This window comes from Vidua chalybeata, chromosome 34 (genome assembly GCF_026979565.1).
Source record: "Vidua chalybeata isolate OUT-0048 chromosome 34, bVidCha1 merged haplotype, whole genome shotgun sequence".
NCBI lineage: Eukaryota > Metazoa > Chordata > Aves > Passeriformes > Viduidae > Vidua > Vidua chalybeata.
Window position 1 is genome coordinate 60314 of NC_071563.1, and position 21342 is coordinate 81655.

The following is a 21342-nucleotide window of genomic DNA, read 5'->3' on the forward strand; positions in this document are numbered from 1 at the left end:
TCCCAAATATTCCAAATATCCCAAATGTCCCAAATGTCCCCAAATGTCCCGAATATCCCACATAACCCAAAAATCCCCAAATGTCCCCAAATGTCCCCAAAATCCCCAAATGTCCCAAATCTTCCAAATGTCCCCAAATGTCCCCAAATGTCCCAAAAATCCCCAATATCCCAAATATCCCCCAAATATCCCAAATATCCCAAATGTCCCCAATGTCCCGAATATCCCACATATCCTAAAAAACCCCAAATGTCCCCAAATATCTCAAATATCCCAAATATCCCAAGTGTCCCCAAATATCTCCAAATCCCCCAAATATCCCAAATGTCCCAAAAATCCCCAAATGTCCCCAAATCCCCCCGACGCCCCCGGCCTCCCCCACGTCCCCGAGGCCGACTTTTTTTTTTTTTTTTTTTTTTTCCAAAAATCTCCTTTATTTTCCCATTTCCCCTCCCCCCCGCCCCCTTTTTACAAAAACCATCCCGAGAAAATAAATAGGATTTTTTTTGCGGGGGTGGGGGGCCCGGATGATAATAATAAAAAAAAAATAATAATAATAATAACGGCAATAATAACAATAATAATAATAATAACGAAAATAATAACAATAATAACAACGAAAACAATAACAATAATAACAATAAAAATAATAAAAACCATAATAAAAATAATAAAATAATAATAAAATAACAATTAAAATAATAATTAAAATAATAATAACAAAAATAACAATAAAAATAATAATAAAAACAATAAAATAACGACAATATTAATCAATAATTACAATAATTAATTATAATAATTAACCGGCGGCGGGCGGCGAATAAATTAGAATAAATTAGGGCGGGGTCAGAGGCGCTGGCGCAGCAGGACGAGCCCGCGCGCCGCCCAGTCCAGGTACAGGTGCAGCCCCCGCGCCACCGCGTGCGCGGCGCGCACCGCGCCCCACGGCGACACCTGCGGCGGGGGCGGGGCCGGGGGGGGCGCGGCGGGGCGGGGCAGCGACAGCCGCGACACCTGCGGGGGGACACGGGCTCAGGGACACACCTGGGGGGGTCAGGGAGACACCTGGGGGGGACAGGGACACACCTGGGGGAGTCAGGGACACACCTGGGGGGGACAGGGACACACCTGGGGGGGACAGGGACACACCTGGGGGAGTCAGGGACACACCTGCGGGGGGACACGGGCTCAGGGACACACCTGGGGGGGTCAGGGAGACACCTGGGGGGGACAGGGACACACCTGGGGGAGTCACGGACACACCTGGGGGGGGACACGGGCTCAGGGACACACCTGGGGGGGTCAGGGACACACCTGGGGGGGACAGGGACACACCTGGGGGAGTCAGGGACACACCTGGGGGGGTCAGGGACACACCTGGGGGGGACAGGGACACACCTGGGGGGGGACACGGGCTCAGGGACACACCTGGGGGGGACAGGGACACACCTGGGGGGGACAGGGACACACCTGGGGGGGGACACGGGCTCAGGGACACACCTGGGGGAGTCAGGGACACACCTGGGGGGGACAGGGACACACCTGGGGAGTCAGGGACACACCTGCGGGGGGGACAGGGACACCTGGGGGGAGACACGGGGACACACCTGGGGGGGACACGGGCTCAGGAACACAGTTGGGGGGGTCAGGGACACACCTGGAGGGCTCAGGGACACACCTGGGGGGGTCAGGGAGACACCTGGGGGGGACAGGGAGACACCTGGGGGGGACACGGGCTCAGGGACACACCTGGCGGGGGTCAGGGACACACCTGGGGGGGACAGGGACACACCTGGGGGGGGACACGGGGACACACCTGGGGGAGTCAGAGACACACCTGGGGAGGGACAGGGACACCTGGGGGGGACAGGGACACACCTTGGGAGTCAGGGACACACCTGGGGGGGACACGGGGACAGAGACACCTGGGGGGACACGGGGACACACCTGGGGGGGATCACGGGGCCACCTGCGCTGGGGACACCGCGAGAACCCCTTCCCACAAGCCCCGCCCATCGCAAGACCACGCCCACAAGCCGCGCCCACACCCGCACCCCTCGGGCCGCGAGTTCGAGTCCCGGCCCCGCCCCAGCCCCGCCCCGCCACACCTTACACCGCACCTTACACCTTACAGCTCACACCTCACACCTTACACCGCACCTTACACCTTACAGCTCACACCTCACACCTTACACCGCACCTTACACCTTACAGCTCACACCTCACACCTTACACCACACCTTACACCTTACAGCTCACACCTCACACCTCACACCTTACACCACACCTTACACCACACCTTACACCTTACACCTCACACCTCACACCTCACCTTACACCGCACCTCACACCTCACACCTCACACCTCACACCTCACACCTCACACCTCACACCTCACACCTCACACCTCACACCTTACCAGGTGATCGAGGCGGCCCCGCAGGCGCTCGAGGCGGCCCCGCAGCGCCGCCAGCTCCGGCTCCAGCCCGCGCAGCGCGCCCCCGGCCCGGCGCAGCCACTCCAGGAGCCGCTGGTACCGCAGCAGGTCCGAGCCCAGGCGGGGCAGCAGCGCCGCGGCCTGCGGGCCAGGGGGGCACCGGGGGGTCAGGGGGCACCGGGGGGTCAGGGGGGCATCGAGGGGTCAGGGGGGCACAGGGGGGACAGGTGAGTACGGACAGGGGTCACCGGGGGTCACGGGGGTACAGGGGGGTCAGGGGGACACCGGGGGGCCAGGGAGGTACAGGGGGACAGGTGAGTACAGGGGACAGGTGGGTACAGGGGACAGGTGGGTACAGACAGGGGGTCAGGGGGCACCGGAGGTCAGGGGGGTACAGGGGACAGGTGAGTACAGGGGGACAGGTCTGGGGGTTCGGCGGGTTTTTGGGCACTGGGGGGTCAGGGGACACCGGGGACAGGTGAGCACAGGGACAGGTGAGTACAGGGGGACAGGGAGGTACAGGGGGACAGGTGAGTACAGGGGGACAGGTGGGCACCGGGGTCTGGGGGTTCGGGGGTTTTTGGGGCTCAGGAAGGTTCGGGGCGTTCAAGGGGATCGGGGGAAATGGGAGGGAGGGGCTCAGGATGGGCTGGGGGGGCTCAAATGGACCCGGGGGGGGGGTCATGGACGAGCCACGAGGGACCCCAGACCCACGGGGACCCCACGGCGCCCCCCGAACCCCCGGTGCCCCCACCTGGATGTTGGGCAGCTCCAGCGCGCTCATGGCCAGCACGGGCAGCGAGTCCAGCTTGTGCTCCCCCTCGGCCGGGAATCGCGACTTCTGTCGCGACAGGAGTTGGGGGAGGGGTCAGCCCGCGCCGCGCCGCCCCCGACACGCGGGGGCGGCGGGGGCGGCGGGGGTCGCGGGGGCGGGGGGTACCCACGAGGAGCTCCAGGAACGCTTTGGTGTCGCCCAGCAGGGCCTTGGCCAGGTTGATGACGCTGTCCAGGTCCCCGCGCGTGTCCGTGGGCGGGGGGCGCGGGCGGGGGGCGAGCGCCAGCCCCGGGCCCGGCCACAGCCCCGGCCACAGCCCCAGCAGCGCCAGCAGCGCCCGCCACGGAGCCCCTGCGGGACACGGACACGCGTCGGGGGCCGGCCCGGGGGTCTCGGGAGGGGAGATTTGGGGCGAATCCCAGGATTTGGGGGCCACGGGAATCCCGGGGTTTGGGGGAAGATTCGGGCACGGGGGATCCCGGGAATCCCGGGATTTGAGGGCCACCGGAATCCCGAGATCTGGGGACGTCCCGGGACTCCCGGGGCTCAGGACTGGGGGGACGGAGGATGCCGGGCATCCCGGGGATCCCGAGGATGTCGGGACGCGGTTCCTGCTTTTCCCGGGGATTCCGGGATTCCCGGAGCTGGAGGATCCCCGTGTTCCCGGGAATCCGGGAGCTGCACGATCCCGGGAATACCGGGGCCAGGGGATTTTGGGGCTCCCGGTGTTCCCGGGACAGTCCGGGATGGGGATCACGTGGATCCTTCATCTCCCGGGATTCGGCGATCCCGGGGACCGCGGGGATTTGGGAGTCCCGGTGCTCCCGGGATTGTCGGGACTGCCAGGATTGTCGGTATGCGGGGAATTTGGGGCTGCATCCCGGGATTTGGGGCTCCATCCCGGGATCGGAGGTCCTGGGGGAGCCGGGGCTGAAGGATCCAGGTGCTCCCGCCCGGAGTTCCCGGGAATTTGGGGCTCCCGGGACTGGAGAGCCCCGGGGCTCCTGGGATGGTCGGAATCCCGGGATTCCCGGGGCTGGGACTTCGCCGGGATCCCGGCGTTGGGGATGTCGGGGCTCTCGGTGTTTGGGGCTCCTGGAATTTGGGGCTCCCGGACTTGGGGATGGCGGGAATCCCGGGATTTGCGGCTCCCGGCACCGGGAAAAACCGGGCACTCCCGGGAATGGGGATTCCTCGGACTCCCGGGATTCGAGGATCTCAGAATTTGGGGCTCCCGGAATTCGGGATTCCGGGGCGCGGGGATCGCGGGAATCACGGAATTGGACGCTCCCAGATTCCAGAGCTCCCGGGATTTTGGGGCTGTCGGGAATTGGGACTCTTGGGCTCGGGAATTGCGGGGATTGCAGAGATTTGGGGGTCCCCGAACCTGGTTCTCCCGGGATTTTGGGGCTGTCGGAATTCGGGACTCCTGGACTTGGGGACGGCGGGAATTGCGGGATTTGGAGCTTCCGGGACCGGGAAAACCGGGCGCTCCCGGCGCCGGGGGCTCCCGGGAACGGGGATTCCTCGGACTCCCGGGATTTCGGGCTCCCGGAGTTCGGGACTCCCGGGAGCCGCGGGGTCTGGGGCTCCGTTTTTGTGCAAACCACGCTCGCCCGGCTTTGTGTTCTCCGAGCGATTCGGGGCTCCCGGAATTCGGGGTTCCCGCGGCGCTTTTTGGGGCGTTTGGGCATTCCCGGGATCGGCTCCTGGCGGCCGGTGCCGGGGGGGGGTTGGGATGGGGTGGGGGCTGCGGGCGGGGGGCGGCGGCGGCCGCGCGTCCTGTGCGGTCCCGGCTGGAAACTTTGATGCGGGGCTGAGTCAGGGGCGGCGGCGGCGGCACCTGCGGGAGCCCCCGCGCGTGGGGGGCCCACCCGCGGCGGTGGGGGGGGGACGACAGCGGGGGGCGGGGGGTCCCTCTGCTTCCCCCGTATCCCCGAAATCCCCCCCCCCCAAAACGCCGCACCGACCCCGCAAAGCGAACCCCGCCGCGTTCACACCTGGGCAACCCCACGCGTGCTTTCCCCCCCCCCCCGCCGCGGGCCCGCCGCCCCCACGCGTGTCCCGGGGGGGGCGCGGCCGCCGCGGGCGGGCAGGTGCGCCGGGGCCGTTTGCGGTTTGAGGCGCGGCCGCAGCTGCCCGTGGCCCGGGGCCACGCGGGTGGACGCGCCCGGTCCCGTGGGGTGTGGGGCGTGTGGGGCGCGCGGGGTGCGGGGCAGGGGATCCACCCGCGGACACCCCCCCCCCACCCCACGCACCGCGGAATCGCCCCCGAGACCTCCCCACGGGGGTCGCCCGGTCGCCGTCCCCCCCCCCACGCGTGTCCGCGGCCGGCACTTACGTGTCATGGCGGGACGGGGGGGTTCTTCCGCGGGGTCCCCACGGGGCTCGGCGGGGGCCGGACCCACGCGGGAGCGCGGGGGGCGCGGGCGGGGGGGCGGCGGGGGTCGCACTCGGCCCCGCCGGCGCCCACGGGCGCGCTCGAGGCCCCGCTCCCACGGGAGGGTCGCGCCGGCGGTGTCGCGGCAGGGTCACCGGCGGCGGCGGCGCGGCGCGGGGGGACACGCGCTCACCCACGCGGCGTGACCCGCTCACGGCCGCTCCCACGCGCCGCGACACGCCGCCGCCGCGGCCGCGCCGCCTCTGTCACACTCGCGGTCACACCGCCGCCGCTCTCCGTGACACTCTCCCACGGCCACGCTGCCACTCGCCGTGTCCCCGCTGCCACCGGCGCGCTCGTGGGGACGGACGGGACGGGACACGCGCTCCCGCTGCCACCCGCGCTGCCACTCGCCGGGACGGTCCCCACGCGCCGGGACGGTCCCCACGCGCCGTGACACGCTCCCACTCCCACTCTCTCTCTCCCCCTCTCTCTCTCTCGCGCCCCCCCCTCACACTTTGTCCCCTCCCCGCCGCGTCCCCCCCGTCACGGCCGCGTCCCCGGCGCCACCCGCGTGGGGCGTGTGTGGGGGGACCCTGGCGTGGGAGCGGCCGGGCCGAGTGTCCGCGTGTCCGGGTGTCCCCGCGTGACGCCCGGCGCGCCGCCCGCCCCCTTTATACCCCGCGGGAGCCGCCGCCGCGGCCGCCGCCGATGACACATCCTGAGTCACGGCTTTTCCATTCAGCAACGGCCCGGGGGGAGCGAAACCCCCCACGGCGGCCCCCGGACACGCGCGACCCCCCCGGGACCCCCCCCGGACGGCGAGGGACCCCCGCGCACCGGCTGCGGCGGCGCGGAGCGGCGGGGGGGGGCGGGGGGGCGGCGGTGACCGGGGCCGGTGCCGCGGGGTCGGGGACCGGAGAGGGGCACCGGGGGCGCACCTGGGGCGGGGGGGCCGGGGCGCACCTGGAGCGGCAACGAACCCGCACCGGGGGTACCGGGAGCGGCACCGAACCCGCACCGGGGGTACCGGGAGCGGCACCGAACCCGCACCGCGGGTACCGGGAGCGGAACCGAACCCGCACCGCGGGTACCGGGAGCGGCACCGAACCCGCACCGGGGGTACCGGGAGCGGCACCGAACCCGCACCGGGGGTACCGGGAGCGGCACCGAACCCGCACCGGGGGTACCGGGAGCGGAACCGAACCCACACCGGGGGTACCGGGAGCGGAACCGAACCCTCACCGGGGGTACCGGGAGCGGCACCGAACCCGCACCGGGGGTACCGGGAGCGGCACCGAACCCGCACCGGGGGTACCGGGAGCGGAACCGAACCCGCACCGGGGGTACCGGGAGCGGGGCCGAACCCGCACCGGGGGTACCGGGAGCGGGGCCGAACCCGCACCGGGAGTACCGGGAGCGGAACCGAACCCGCACCGGGGGTACCGGGAGCGGCACCGAACCCGCACCGGGGGTACCGGGAGCGGCACCGAACCCGCACCGGGGGTACCGGGAGCGGCACCGAACTCGCACCGGGAGTACCGGGAGCGGAACCGAACCCGCACCGGGGGTACCGGGAGCGGCACCGAACCCGCACCGGGGGTACCGGGAGCGGAACCGAACCCGCACCGGGGGTACCGGGAGCGAGGGGGGCACCGGGACCGATCCCGAACCTGGAGCAAGCCGCATCTGGACCTGTCCCGCACCGGGACCGGGAGTACCGGGAGCAGGGTCACACCTGGACCGGGAGTCCCGGCATCGGCCCCGAACCTGGCCCGGGCCGTAGAGGGAACGGCCCGGGTGGTACCGGGAGCGGGGCCGCACCGGGACCGGGTCATCCCGGAGCCGGTCCCGAGCGGGGATCGGCCCCGCCTCCGGAACCGGCACCGGAGCCCGAATCCGCACCGGTACCGAGCGCCCGGCCCCAGCGGGATCCGGGAGCCGTCCGGACCGCGCCGCTCCCGGCACCGGGGGGGACCCCGCGCTCCCGCACCTGAGCCGGGGCCGCACCTGGACCAGGCTGGACCGGACCGGGCCAGCACCGGGGGCACCCCGACCCCGCGCCGCGTCCCCCCCCGCCGCTCCCCCTCGCGCGTGGCCGTGGGGACCCCCCCGGGCCCCCCCCCCCGCTCTGACTCAGCCCCCCCCCCCCCCCCGGGATGTCTCACCGCGCCCCCCCCCCCCCCGGTTCGCCCCACGCGCGTCAGCACCGGGACCCCCCGTGGGGGGCGGGGGGAGACAAAACGGGGGGGAGGGGCGGTCCCGGGGGGCGTGGCCGCGGCGCGGGGGGCGGGGCGGGCACGGGGACACCCCCCGAGCGCGGGGACACCCCCGAGCCTGGCGACACCCCCGAGCCTGGCGACACCCCCGAGCCTGGCGACACGCCGCGCGTGGGGAGGGGTCGCGGGGGGGTCCCGGTGCCGTCCCCGCGGTCCGGGAAGCGCCCGGGGGGGATCTGGGGGGGGTTAAAGGAGGCGGGGGGGCCCCGCTGGCGTCAGCGGAAACCCCGGGCGGCCGCAGGGCCCCCCCCGGCCCCCCCCCGGCCCCGCCGCGCTGCGTCAGCACCGGGACCCTCCCGGACCCCCGTCCCGCCCCCAATTCCCGGGAAAACCCCCCCTGGAAAAGGGGAGCCCCCCCGCGCTGTCCCGCGGGGCCCCCCCCGGGAGCGCCGGGGCGGCTTTGGGGGCCGGGGGGGGACAATCGGTGGCCACCGCGGTCGCCCCGGGTGGCCCGGGGGGGGGGGGGGCCGGGCCGGGCCGTGCGTCAGGCGGTGACGCGGGGCAGGATGTGGGGGGCGGGGGGGACACGGGGGGGACACCGGGGGGGTGGCAGCGTCCCCAGCATCGCTGGCGAGGCCGGGAGGGGGGACACGGGGGACAGCGGCGGTGGCAGCGCTGGGGGGTGGCACGGGAGAGCGGGTGGCACTGCCGGTGTCATTGATAATGTCACTGTCACTGTGCCACTGTGCCACTGTGCCACCGTCACCGCCACTGTCACTGCTACTGCCACTGCTACTGCCACTGTCACTGTCACTGTCACTGTGCCACTGTGTCACTGTCACTGTCACTGTGCCACCGTCACCGCCACTGTCACTGCTACTGCCACTGTCACTGTCACTGTCACTGTGCCACTGTGCCACTGTGCCACTGTGCCACCGTCACCGCCACTGTCACTGCTACTGCCACTGCTACTGCCACTGTCACTGTGTCACTGTGCCACTGTGCCACCGTCACCGCCACTGTCACTGTCACTGCCACTGTCACTGTGTCACTGCCACTGTCACTGTGTCACTGTCACTGTCACTGTCGCTGTCACTGTCACTGCCACTGTCACTGTCACTGTGTCACTGTCACTGTCACTGTCACTGTGTCACTGTCACTGTCACTGTGCCACTGTCACTGTGTCACTGCCACTGTCACTGTGTCACTGTCACTGTCACTGTCACTGTCGCTGTCACTGTCACTGTCACTGTCACTGCCGCTGTCACTGTCACTGTGCCACTGTCACTGTGTCACTGCCACTGTCACTGTGTCACTGTCACTGTCACTGTCGCTGTCACTGTCGCTGTCACTGTCACTGCCACTGTCACTGTCACTGTGTCACTGTCACTGTCACTGTCACTGTGTCACTGTCACTGTGTCACTGTCGCTGTCACTGTCACTGCCACTGTCACTGTGTCACTGCCACTGTCACTGTCACTGTCGCTGTCACTGTCACTGTCACTGTCACTGCCACTGTCACTGTGTCACTGCCACTGTCACTGTGTCACTGTCACTGTCGCTGTCACTGTCACTGCCACTGTCACTGTCGCTGTCACTGTGTCATTGTCACTGTGTCACTGTCGCTGTCACCGCCGCTGTCACCGGCGTGTCCTGACCGGGACGCGCCAGGTGCCACCGTCCCTGTCACCACCGCGTCCCGCACGCGCGGGCGAGGTGGCGCTGTCACCGCCATGTCCCTGACGCTGTCACCGCCTCCGGGGGCGCCACGGGCACTCTGAGGGCTTTGGGACGGATTCTTTGGGGGTCCGGAGGGAACCTGGGGGGTCCGGGCAGGGGTTTGGGGCCGCTTTTGGGGCTCCGGGGGAGGTTTGGGGACAGTTTTGGGGTCTTCTGGGGAGCTTGGGGTCAATTTTGGGGCTCGCGGAGTCGGGATTGGGGCCGCTCTTGGGGCGCTGGGGCAGTTTTGGGGCCAGTTTGGGGGTTTTGGGGGGGAATTGAGGGCTGTTTTGCGGCTCCAGGGGTGGTGGAAGGGTTGGGTTGGGGTCTCAGGGGGTTTTGATGCCGGTTTGAGGCGTTTTCTGAGGGTTGAGGTCGATTTTGGGGCTCCAGGGCTCGGTTTTGGGGAGATTTTGGTTTTTTTTGGTGGGGGGGGGGGGGGGCTTTAGGACCGCGGCGGAGCCGTTTGGAGGGGGCGTGGCTACGATGAGGGGGCGTGGCCCTGATGAGGAGGCGTGGCTTTAAGGCGTGGTTTATTTAAATACGCTTCGGGGGGGGTGTGACCAAAAGACGCGCGCTCTGATTGGCCAATCCTCTTCCCGCCCAAAACCTTCGGGCCCCGCCCCCCGCCTTCCCTTTTTCTGATTGGCTTGCGCCCGTCGAGGCGGGAAAATCTCGGCCAATCAGTGTGCAGCGTGGGGCAGAGGGGGCGGGGCCTGGTTCTGAGGGAGGGGGATCTGCGGGGGGGTCGTGAGGGGCTGGGGCCGCCCTGAGGGGTCTGGGGTCACCCTGAGGGGACATGGAGGGGTCTGGGGTCACCCTGAGGGGTCTGGGGTCACCCTGAGGGGACATGGAGGGGTCTGGGGTCACCCTGAGGGGTCTAGGGTCACCCTGAGGGGGACATGGAGGGGTCTGGGGTCACCCTGAGGGGTCTGGGGTCACCCTGAGGGGACATGGAGGGGTCTGGGGTCACCCTGAGGGGTCTAGGGTCACCCTGAGGGGACATGGAGGGGTCTGGGGTCACCCTGAGGGGATATGGAGGGGTCTGGGGTCAGCCGGGGGGGACATGGAGGGGTCTGGGGTCACCCTGAGGGGTCTGGGGTCACCCTGAGGGGACATGGAGGGGTCTGGGGTCACCCTGAGGGGTCTGGGGTCACCCTGAGGGGACATGGAGGGGTCTGGGGTCACCCGGAGGGGTCTGGGGTCACCCTGAGGGGTCTGGGGTCACCCTGAGGGGACATGGAGGGGGCTGGGGTCAGCCGGGGGGGACATGGAGTGGACTGGGGTCACCCTGAGGGGTCTGGGGTCACCCTGAGGGGTCCGTGAGGGGGTCTGGGCTCTCTGTTGTGGCTCTGGGGTCCCTCTGGGGGTTCCGGGCACCCCTTGGGTGGGTCTGGGGTCACCCTTGTGGCCTTGGGGGGGGGGGGGCTCAGCGCCCCCCCCTCACTTTCCCCTGCCCCAGGTGAGTCCCGGGGGTCCCGCGACCCCCCAGTTTGGGGGGAGGGGCTCCCCTTCCCCTCCCCCCCATCCCCCCGGTGCCGGCGGCTCCGGCCCGTCCCCTCCCCCCGCCCTTCCCGGCCCCCCCACCCCGATTTCCTGGCCCGGCTCGGCCCTTCCTGCCCCCCCCGGGAAACCGGGGACTGGGGAGTTCTCCGGGAATTCGGGAATTCGGCACCGCAGAGGCCGCGGGGAGCCGGCACCGGGGTAAGGGGCGGCTTTTGGGGGGCCCTGGGGGGGGAAAGGGTGGGAAAAAGGGGGTCTGGGGGGGATAAAGGGTGGAAAAGGGGGGGGAAAGGGCGGAAAAGGGAGGGTTGGAGGGTCCCGGGTGGAGTCTGGGGGATCCTGAAGGGGGAAAAAAAAGGATTTTCTTGGGGAAAAAAGGGTGGAAAGGGGGGGTTTGGGGGGGTCCCAGGAGGGGTTTGAGGAGCCCTGGAGGAAAAACCGGGTGGGAAAAGGGGGTTCTGGGAGGGTGAAAGTTGGAATTTGCGGGTTCGGGGGCTGGAATGTGGGGTCGCCCCTTCTCTCTGCCCACGTTTCCCAGACGATGCTTCCCGAGGAGCGCAAGGAGGGCTCGCCCCGCTTCGGGAAGCTCCATTTCCCCGTGGGGCTCTGGATCAACTCCCCCAAAAAACGCCTGGCCAAGATGAGCCGCCGCTGGCCCAGCGCCGGCTCCGTCCGGTGCGACCCCAAAATCCCCCGAATCCCCCCAGATGCCCTCCCTGGATCCACCTGCTCGGGGTTTTTCCTTCCCTTTCCCCCGTTTTTTCCTCCCATTCCCCCCCAACCCCCCCTTTCCCCACTCAGATCCACCTGTTTGGGTTTTTTCCACCATTTCCCCTCCCTTTAATCCCATTTCCCCCCGTTTTTTTCCCTTTTAATCTCATTTATCCCCATTTGCCCCCCTTAATTCCATTTCCCCCCATTTCCCCGCACTTTATCCCATTTCCCCCCATTTTTCCCCCTTAATCCCGTTTTTCCTCATTTCCCCCCACCTTTAATTCAATTCCCGTTGTTTTTTTCCCCTTTAATCCCATGTCCCCCATTTCCTCCCCATCCCATTTCCCCCTATTTTCCCCATTTTCCTCCCCTTTAATCCCATTTCCCCCCATTTTTTCCCCTCTTTAATCCCATTTTCGCCCATCCCCCCCTTCAACCCCATTTCCCCCCAGTTTTTCCCCCTTAATCCCATTTTCGCCCGTTTCCCCCCCTTTTCCCCCCCAGTAAATCCTGCTTCCCCCCATTCCCCCCCTTTAACCCCATTTCCCCCTCCTTTAACCCCATTCCCCCCCTTTAACCCCATTTCCCCCCCTTTAATCCCATTCCCCCCTTTTAACCTCATTTCCCCCCCCTTTAACCCCATTCCCCCCCTTTAACCCCATTTCCCCCCTTTAACCCCATTTCCCCCCCTTTAACCCCATTTCCCCCCCCCCTTTAACCCCATTTCCCCCCTTTAACCCCATTTCCCCCCTTTAACCCCATTTTCCCCCCCTTTAACCCCATTCCCCCCCTTTAACCCCATTTTCCCCCCCTTTAACCCCATTCCCCCCCTTTAACCCCATTTCCCCCCCCCCTTTAACCCCATTTCCCCCCCCCTTTAACCCCATTTCCCCCCCTTTAACCCCATTTCCCCTCCTTTAACCCCATTCCCCCCCTTTAACCCCATTCCCCCCCTTTAACCCCATTTCCCCCCCTTTAACCCCATTTCCCCCCTTTAACCCCATTCCCCCCCCTTTAACCCCATTTTCCCCCGTTTTTCCCCCTGAACCCCCTTTCTCCCGCCCCAGCTCCACCTCCTCGGACACCCCCAGCCGCGCCAGCGACCCCTCGGACCCCCGCCCGGCCGCCGCCGCCGCCGCCAAAGCCAAGCCGCCCCGCCACAAGCGCCTGTCCCACCTCTTCCACCGCGCCACCGGCGCCACCGGTGCCACCGGCGCCGCCAGCGCCGCCAGCGCCAGCCGCTGGGCCAGCGAGAAGAAGCTGGCCGAGCTCCGCGAGCCCTCGGGCGACCTGCTGGGCCCGGCGGGCGGCGCGGCCGCGGGCCCGCAGCAGCCGCCGTGCATCCTCAAGATCTTCGGCGGGGCCATCTCCCGAGGGGCCAACTACAAGAGCGTGCTGGCCACGCCGCGCTCCAGCGCTCGCCAGCTCGTCCGCGAGGCGCTGGAGCGCTACGGGCTCAATCCCGACGACTTCGGGCAATTCGCCCTCTGCGACGTCGTGGGGCGGCCCGGCGGCGGCGGCGCCGGCGCGGGGGGCGGGTGGCAGGGCGAGCACCTGCGCGAGGTGGGCGACTGGGAGCGGCCGCTGGTGCTGCAGGAGCTCTGGAAGCCCAAGGCGGGGTGGTCGCGGCGCTTCGAGATCCGCCGCAGGCAGGACCTGGAGAGGGCGGGGGACGGCGACGACGGGGACAGCTCCGGTGAGTGGCGACGGGGCCCAGAGGGGTGGTGGCCACCCTGGAGCGGCCACTGGACGCCAAATCCCCTCTACCCTCTCCAAATCCCCTCTAACCCCCCAAATCCCCTCTAAACCCCCCAAATCCCCTCTAAGCCCCCAAATAATTAAGCGGGGTCCTGTCCTCGTCGTGTCCCCGTTACTGTCACCCCCGGAATGTCCCCTGGGGTGGGGGGGGGGGGAAGTCCCCCTCTTATCCCCCCAAGCCCCCTCCCCACATTCCCGCGGTGTCCCCCTCCCGGACGCCGCCGACGTCCCCGTTCCTGTCCCTTTGTCCCCCTCCCCCTTTCCCAGGGCTGCCCCCCCAGCCCCGCCGCCTGCACCGGAACCGCTCCCGGGCGGCCTCGGGGGGTCCCGCGCCCCCGGCCCGCGACCCCCGGGACCCCCGGGACCCCCCCCCCGCCATGCGCCGCAGCATCAGCGACATGAACCTGAGCACGCGGCGGCGACAGCGCAAAGCCCTGAGCCTGGCGGGGGGCGACGCCGCCGCCGGGACCCCCCCCGCGGGACCCCCGGGAGCCTCGGGGACGCCCCCGGACACCGGGACCCCCCCCGGGGACGGGGGTCCCAGCCTGGAGCTGCTGTCGCAGTGCCTGATCCAGCCCCCCCAGGACCGCCCCTATTTCCTGCTGCTGCAGGGTTACAGCAAGGAGGTGAGAAAAACCAGAAACCCCCCCCAAAAGTGACAACCCCCCCCCCCCCCGGCCCTTCCGAATGAGCCCCCAATCCCAGCGAAACCACCCCAAAAACGCTCCAAAAAAAAACCCCCTCCCCTTTCTTCCTGACCTCTCCCCCCACCCGTAAAAGTCCCTTTGGTGGAATCAGGAATGCTGGAACCAGGAAATCAGTAAAATCTTTTTCTGATTTTACACCCTGGAAAAACCCTGCCAGGGGCTTCCTTTTCCCACCACCCCAAGAAAAACCCAACCAGAAAACCTTTCCTGGCCCCTCAAATTTTCCCATTTTCGTTGCTCCCTCCCAATCCCCTTCTCTACCCCTCAAACCCCCTTTTTTCACCCCAAACCCCTGAGCCCCTTTTCTCCCCCCCCAGGACTTCGTCCTTTACGTCATGACCCGTCCCCAGCACATCTTCGGCCGCCCCGAGCGCCGGGGGGGCCCCGACAAGCCGGGGGGGTGCCCCGAAACCCCCCCGCCCACCCCCGAAGCCCCCGACGCCCCCCAAAAATCGGATTCGGGGCCGTTTTCAGTGGTCGACACCTTCCTGAGCGCCCCCGACATCCTCCCCCGCCACTGCCTCGTGCAGGCCGCCCCCGGGGGAGGGGGCGACCCCGGCGGGGACCCCCCCTCCGCCACCGTGCGGCCTTTTCGGGGCGCCCCCGCCACCCTCAACGGGTCCCCGCTGCTCCGCCGGGCGCCCCTAAACCCCGGCGACCTTTTGGGGCTGGGGGAGCACGTCCTGCTGCTCTACAAGGACCCCCGGATCGGGGAGGGGGCCAGACCGCCGTGGGTGCCGCCCCCCCGCGCGTCCCTGGGGATTTTGGGGGTCCTGGGGTGCGCGGGGTGCGGGAGGAGCCCCCGGGAGCGGCGGGACGTGCTCAGGGAGGCTCTGGAGAGCCCGAGAGCCGAGCTCCGCTACCGGCCCCAGGACGAGGGGACGCTGCTCAGGGACATCCTGAGCGCCGACCTGGGCGGGGGTCCCGGCGGGGATTCGGGGGAGGGGTCCCCGGGGGGGGATCCCGGCGAGGATCTGGGGGCTCTGGCCCCCGCCTTCCTCCTGGGGCTGTGCCTGGACCACGCGGCCCGCGAGTTCCCGGCGGGACATTTCCCGGAGCTGCTGGGCAGGGTGGCCGGGATGCTGCGGGAGACGGTCTGGGTGAGCGCGGGGACACCGGGGGGACATCGGGGACATCGGGGGGACATCGGGGGAATTGGGGGATATGGGGGAAATTGGGCAGAATTGGGGGATACTGGGGGGATATGGGCAGGGTGGCCGGGATGCTGCGGGAGACGGTCTGGGTGAGCGCGGCGACACCGGGGGGACGTCAGGGGGATATTGGGGACACCGGGGGGACATCGGGGGACGGGGGGAATTGGGGGATACTGGGGGGATACTGGGGGGATACAGGCAGAGTGGCCGGGATGCTGCAGGAGACGGTCTGGGTGAGCGCGGGGACACCGTGGGGACATCGAGGACATTTGGGGCACGTTGGGGACGTTGTGGGGGCATTGGGGATGTCGGGGGGATTGGGGGGAATAGCGGGAAATGGGGGATATGGGGGGAGGTGGAGGGGCTGAACTGGGAGGGATACTGGGAGTATACTGGGCCATACTGGGCCATACTGGGCTGTACTGGGGCACTGAGGGGGTCCTTTGGTCTCTCCCGGCAGGAGAAGATCAAGGAAATCGGGGACCGGCAGCCAGAGAGGTGAGAGACCCCCAAAACCACCCCAAAACCTCCTCCCAGAGACCCCCAAAACTCCTCCGGGACCCCTCCCAACTTTCGGGGTCCCCCCCAGCCCCCCGGACGGGGACCCCCCCCCCGCGCTGGACCTGGCCGCGGTCAGCTCGGACCTGCGGCCGCTGCTGCTCTGGCTGGCCAACGCCGTGGAGCTGCTGAACCTGGCCCAGGGCCACCTGCAGGGCCTGGAGCGCGAGCTGGACATCGAAGGTGGCACCGGGAGGGACTGGGACGGACTGGGACGGACTGGGAGGGACTGGGATGGACTGGGAGGGACTGGGTTGGACTGGGATGGACTGGGAGGGACTGGGAGGGACTGGGACGGACTGGGAGGGACTGGGAGGGACTGGGACGGACTGGGATGGACTGGGAGGGACTGGGATGGACTGGGAGGGACTGGGACGGACTGGGAGGGACTGGGAGGGACTGGGACGGACTGGGACGGACTGGGATGGACTGGGAGGGACTGGGAGGGACTGGGAGGGACTGGGAGGGACTGGGATGGACTGGGAGGGCTCTTGGGGCGGCTCCGGGACAGCTCTGCAGCCACACCAGGGCGTTTTGGGGCCCTACTGGGATTTTTGTGGGTGGAATTTGGGGGCTGATCCCGGGTTTTGGGGTTTATCCCGGCTTTTGGGGTGAATCCTGTGGGATTTAGGGGTGTATCCCGGGTTTTGGGGGCTGATGCCGGTTTTGGGGTGAATCCCCGGGATTTAGGGGTGTATCCCGGGTTTTGGGGGCTGATGCCGGTTTTGGGGTGAATCCCCGGGATTTAGGGGTGTATCCCGGGTTTTGGGGGCTGATGCCGGTTTTGGGGTGAATCCCCGGGATTTAGGGCCGTGCCCGGAGCTGGAGCGGGACCTGGAGAGCTGTGACGAGGCCCTGGGGGTGCTGGACGAGGTCATCATGTCCACCTTCCAGCAGAGCGTCTATTACCTGACCAAGGTGACCCCAAAACCCCGCAGGGCACCCCGAAATTCACCTGGAGAACCCCGAAATTCACCCGGCTGCACCCCCCAAAACCCCCCAAACAGCCCCAAATCCCCTCTAACCCCCCCAAACCTCCACAAAGCCACTCAGCGACCCCTCAAACCCCTCTGAGACCCCTCAAATCCTTCCCAAACCACCCCAAATCCCCCTCAAGCCTCCCCAAATCCCCTTCAAACACCCCCAACCCCCCCCAGATCCCCTCTAAACCACCCAAATCCCCCCAAATCCCCTCTGTAACCCCCAAATCCCCCCCAAATCTCCTCTGTGACCCCAAATCCCCCCTCCCCAGACCCTGTACTCGGCCCTGCCTGCCCTGCTGGACACCAAATCCCCTCTAAACCCCCCAAATTGCCCCTGTGACCCCCAAATCCCCCCCAAATCTGCTCTGTAACCCCCAAATCCCCTCTAAATCCCCCAAATTGCCTCTGTAACCCCCAAATCTCCCCCAAATCTCCTCTGTGACCCCAAATCCCCCCTCCCCAGACCCTGTACTCGGCCCTGCCCGCCCTGCTGGACATCAAATCCCCTCTAAATCCCCCAAATCCCCTCTGTAACCCCCAAATCCCCCCCAAATCTGCTCTGTAACCCCCAAATCCCCTCTAAATCCCCCAAATTGCCCCTGTAACCCCCAAATCTCCCCCAAATCCCCCCTAAACCCCCCAAATCCCCTCTGTGACCCCAAATCCCCCCTCCCCAGACCCTGTACTCGGCCCTGCCCGCCCTGCTGGACACCAACCCGTTTGTGGGGCCGGGGGAGCCGCGGGCGGGGCCGGACCTGGGGGGGGTCCCCGAGGGGCTGCGGCCGCCGCTGGCCGTGTTCGGGGCCGTGCTGGGGCTCACCCGCGAGTGCCGCCTGCACCCCGACCTGGCGTCCCAGACCTTCGGCTACCTGTTCTTCTTCTCCAACGCCTCGCTCTTCAACACCCTCATGGAGAAAGGTGGGGGGCCTGGGGGGGTCTAAAGGGGGATTTGGGGCAGGATATGGGGGCTTAGAGGGGATTTGGGGGTCTAAAGGGGGGTCTGGGGGGTTTGCGGGGGTTTAAAGGGGGATTTGGGGCAGCATATGGCGGCTTAGAGGGGATTTGGGGAGGATTTGGGGGTTTGGGGTGTTTAGAGGGGATATAGGGGGAATTTGGGGGGCGTAGAGGGGATTGGGGGAATTTGGGGGGTTTAGGGGGGGTTTAGAGGGGATTTGGGGCAGGATATGGGGGTTTAGAGAGGATTTGGTGGGATTTGGGGGGCTTAGAGGGGATTTGGAGGTTTTGAGGGGGTTTGGCGGGGTTTGGGGGGTTTGGGGGGTTTAAAGGGGCGTTTGGGAGGGGATTTGGGGGCTTAGAAGGGATTTGGGGGGAATTTGGGGGGTTTGGGGGGGCGTTTGGGGGGATTTGCAGCAGGATTTGGAAGTTTAATGGGAGGTTTGGGGGGGAATTGGGGGTTTTGGGGGGGGTTCGGGGTGGCTCTGAGGGTCCCTGGGGGGGGTCACTGCCAGGATTGGATTTTGGGGGGACCCCGGGGGGTCCCAGCCCCGCCCCCTCCCCTCCCCCCCCCATTTCCTGCCTTTGTTCCCGGGCGGGAACTGCCGGAAGCGGCGACATCCGCGGGCCAGAGAGAGTCCCGAAAAACCCCAAAATCACCCCAAAACCATCCCCAAAATCACCGCAAAACCATCCCCAAAATCACCGCAAAACCATCCCCAAAATCACCCCAAAATCACCCAAAACCATCCCCAAAATCATCCCCAAAATCATCCCAAAACCATCTCCAAAATCACCGCAAAACCATCCCCAAAATCACCCCAAAGTAATCCCCCAAAATCAATCAAAAATCACCCCCACCAAAAACCTCAAAGAAAATTAAAAATATCCGAAAAAAACACGTAAAAAATTCGAAAAATATCCGAAAAATATCTGAAAAAAACCTGCAAAAACTCTGTAAAAAATTCGAAAAATACTTTTAAAAAACTCTGTAAAAAATCTGTAAAAGCTCTGTAAGAGGCTGTGCAAGGCTGGAGCCCGCCCCGTCCCCGTCCCCGTCCCCGTCCCGCAGGCAGCGCGGGGCCCTTCTTCCAGTGGTGGGTGGGCGTGCGGCTCCGCACCAACCTGGACCTGGTGCTGGACGGGCTCGGCGCCCTCGGCCTCGGCGACATCGCCGGCGACTTCTTCCGCAAGCTCTCGGCCACTGCCAACCTGCTGAGCACGCCCCGCGGCTGCCTGGAGCAGGTGGGCGCACCTGGGCACGCACCTGGGGGCACTGGGGACACACCTGGGGGCACTGGGGACACACCTGGGGGCATTGGGGACACACCTGGGCCACCTGGGCACAAACCTGGGCACAGCTGGGGGCACTGGGGACACACCTGGGGACAGCTAGGGGAATTGGGGACACACCTGGGACACCTGGGGGCACTGGGGACACACCTGGGCACAGCTGGGGGCACTGGGGACACACCTGGGCACATGAGGACAGCTGGGCACACACCTGGGACACCTGGGCACACACCTGGGCACAGCTGGGCACAGCTGGGGGCATTGGGGACACACCTGGGCCACCTGGGCACACGGGGACAGCTGGGCACACACCTAGGACACCTGGACACCACACCTGGGGATACACCTAGGACACCTGGGCACAGCTGGGACACCTGGGCACACACCTGGGACACACCTGGGCACACCTGGGACACCTGGGGGCACACCTGGGGACATCTAGGGACACAGCTGGGCACACCTGCGGGCACCTGGGGACATCAGGGACACCCCTGGGGAGACGTGGGGCACCTGGGCACACCTGGAGGATACCTGGTGTCATTGGGGACACGCCTGGGGGGATACCTGGGGCACACCTGGGCACACCTGGGGAGGGCAGAGCGCCCGGCAGGGCCGTGCGGGCCGGGTCCCCGCCGTGTCCCCACTGTCCCCCCGTGTCCCCAAGGCCACCTGGGCGCGGCTCCGCGCCGAGTTCCCGGCGCTGTCGCCGGCGCAGCTGCACCACGTCCTGCGGCACTACCGGCTGGGCCGGGGCCGCGCCGCGCCGCCCGCCTGGAGCCCCGGCCCCGAGGAGAGCGCGGCCGCGGCCACAGGTGTGCACCTACCTGTGTCACCTACCTGTGTCCCCTACCTGTGTCACCTGTGTCACCCCCTGTCACCTGTGTCACCCCCTGTGTCACCCCTGTGTCACCCCTGTCACCCCCTGCATGGAGCCCCGGCCCCGAGGAGAGCGCCGCCGCGGCCACAGGTGTGCACCTACCTGTGTCACCTACCTGTGTCACCTACCTGTGTCACCCCCTGTGTCCCCTACCTGTCACCTGTGTCACCCCCTGTGTCACCCCTGTCACTCCCCGCCTGGAGCCCCGGCCCCGAGGAGAGCGCCGCCGCGGCCACAGGTGTGCACCTACCTGTGTCACCTACCTGTGTCACCTGTGTCACCCCCTGTCACCTGTGTCACCTGTGTCACCTGTGTCACCTGCCACCTGTGTCACCTGTGTCACCTGTGTCACCTGTGTCACCTGTGTCCCCTACCTGTGTCACCTACCTGTGTCCCCTACCTGTGTCCCCTACCTGTCACCTGTGTCACCCCCTGTGTCACCCCTGTCACCCCCTGCATGGAGCCCCGGCCCCGAGGAGAGCGCCGCCGCGGCCACAGGTGTGTCACCTACCTGTGTCACCTGTGTCACCTACCTGCCACCTGTGTCACCTCACTGTGACCCCGTGTCACCCCTCTGCTCCCTCTGTCACTCCCCTGACCCCTCATTGTGTCCCCAATCCCCCCAATGTCCCCTCAATGTCCCGGCTGTCCCCAGTGTCCCCAATCCCCTCAGTGTCCCCAGTGTCCCCTCAGTGTCCCCAATGTCCCCCCAGGTGACATTTTCGAGAGTTTCTCCGAGCACCCCCAATGTCCCCAATGTCCCCAGTGTCCCCCCAATGTCCCCAGTGTCCCCTCAGTGTCCCCAATGTCCCCAATGTCCCCCCAATGTCCCCAATGTCCCCAGTGTCCCCAATGTCCCCCCAATGTCCCCAATGTCCCCCCAGGTGACATCTTCGAGAGTTTCTCTGAGCACCCCCAGTGTCCCCCCAATGTCCCCAATGTCCCCTCAGTGTCCCCAATGTCCCCCCAGGTGACATTTTCGAGAGTTTCTCCGAGCACCCCCCGCTGCTGCTGCCCACCCGCGGTTTCCGCCTGGGCCCGGGGGTGGCGCTGGGCCCGGGGGGGCTCCTGCGCCCCCTCCTCAGGATGCGCCGCCGCCTCTGGGAGCTCGAGGGGGGGGGCGCCGACCCCTGAGACCCCCCCGGGACCCCCCAAACCCCCCCCGGAACCGCCCCCCGATTCCCGGGGACCCCCCCCCCAAAATCCCCCCCCGGGGGTGAGGGGGGTCCCCGGTGGTGGGGAGGGGTCTCCGTGTGTGACCCCTGCCCCAAATAAAGGTGTGATGGCGACATCGGCGTCCTGGGGGGT

The 21342-nt window shown here is 67.1% G+C and overlaps 3 protein-coding genes across 4 annotated transcripts; 2 read left to right on the plus strand and 1 right to left on the minus strand.

Moving 5' to 3' along the window:
- Positions 1–849: 849 nt before the first annotated feature.
- On the minus strand, positions 850–4909 carry IL11 (interleukin 11). The gene is made up of 6 exons (XM_053968352.1): positions 4305–4909; positions 3652–3716; positions 3385–3566; positions 3195–3281; positions 2423–2581; positions 850–1017 (listed from the first exon to the last, which is right to left on the minus strand). Exons 1-6 carry the CDS (start codon positions 4907–4909, stop codon positions 850–852), a joined length of 1266 nt encoding a protein of 421 aa, XP_053824327.1.
- A 1397-nt stretch (positions 4910–6306) lies between these two features.
- LOC128802136 (basic proline-rich protein-like) lies at positions 6307–11241 on the plus strand. The gene is made up of 2 exons (XM_053968353.1): positions 6307–7695; positions 10996–11241. The coding sequence occupies exons 1-2, from the start codon at positions 6307–6309 to the stop codon at positions 11239–11241; spliced, it is 1635 nt and encodes a 544-aa protein (XP_053824328.1).
- On the plus strand, positions 11152–21323 carry RASIP1 (Ras interacting protein 1). Of its 2 annotated transcripts, XM_053968337.1 has the most exons (12): positions 11152–11237; positions 11575–11711; positions 12818–13446; positions 13776–14134; positions 14533–15315; positions 15830–15867; positions 15959–16110; positions 16736–16845; positions 17588–17828; positions 18937–19109; positions 19822–19969; positions 21005–21323. In XM_053968337.1, exons 2-12 carry the CDS (start codon positions 11578–11580, stop codon positions 21166–21168), a joined length of 2931 nt encoding a protein of 976 aa, XP_053824312.1. In that variant the 5' UTR covers positions 11152–11237; positions 11575–11577; the 3' UTR covers positions 21169–21323. The 2 variants fall into 2 exon arrangements, with proteins under 2 accessions (XP_053824312.1, XP_053824313.1); XM_053968338.1 differs by lacking the exons at positions 19822–19969; positions 21005–21323 and having other exon boundaries at positions 18874–18959.
- The last annotated feature ends 19 nt before the right edge of the window (positions 21324–21342 follow it).

Excerpts from the sequence above, each read along its gene's own strand:
- IL11 (XM_053968352.1), bottom strand. The coding sequence starts at position 4,909 with ATGCCCAAACGCCCCAAAAAGCGCCGCGGGAACCCCGAATTCCGGGAG. Across the intron at positions 3,282-3,384 it reads AAGCGTTCCTGGAGCTCCTC|AAGTCGCGATTCCCGGCCGA; the intron begins GTGGGTACCCCC and ends CTGTCGCGACAG. Across the intron at positions 2,582-3,194 it reads TGGAGCTGCCCAACATCCAG|GCCGCGGCGCTGCTGCCCCG; the intron begins GTGGGGGCACCG and ends CCTGGCCCGCAG.
- LOC128802136 (XM_053968353.1), top strand. The coding sequence starts at position 6,307 with ATGACACATCCTGAGTCACGGCTTTTCCATTCAGCAACGGCCCGGGGG. Across the intron at positions 7,696-10,995 it reads GCTCCCCCTCGCGCGTGGCC|GTGAGTCCCGGGGGTCCCGC; the intron begins GTGGGGACCCCC and ends CCCCTGCCCCAG.
- RASIP1 (XM_053968337.1), top strand. The coding sequence starts at position 11,578 with ATGCTTCCCGAGGAGCGCAAGGAGGGCTCGCCCCGCTTCGGGAAGCTC. Across the intron at positions 16,846-17,587 it reads GCGTCTATTACCTGACCAAG|ACCCTGTACTCGGCCCTGCC; the intron begins GTGACCCCAAAA and ends CCCCCTCCCCAG. Across the intron at positions 17,829-18,936 it reads CAACACCCTCATGGAGAAAG|GCAGCGCGGGGCCCTTCTTC; the intron begins GTGGGGGGCCTG and ends CCCGTCCCGCAG.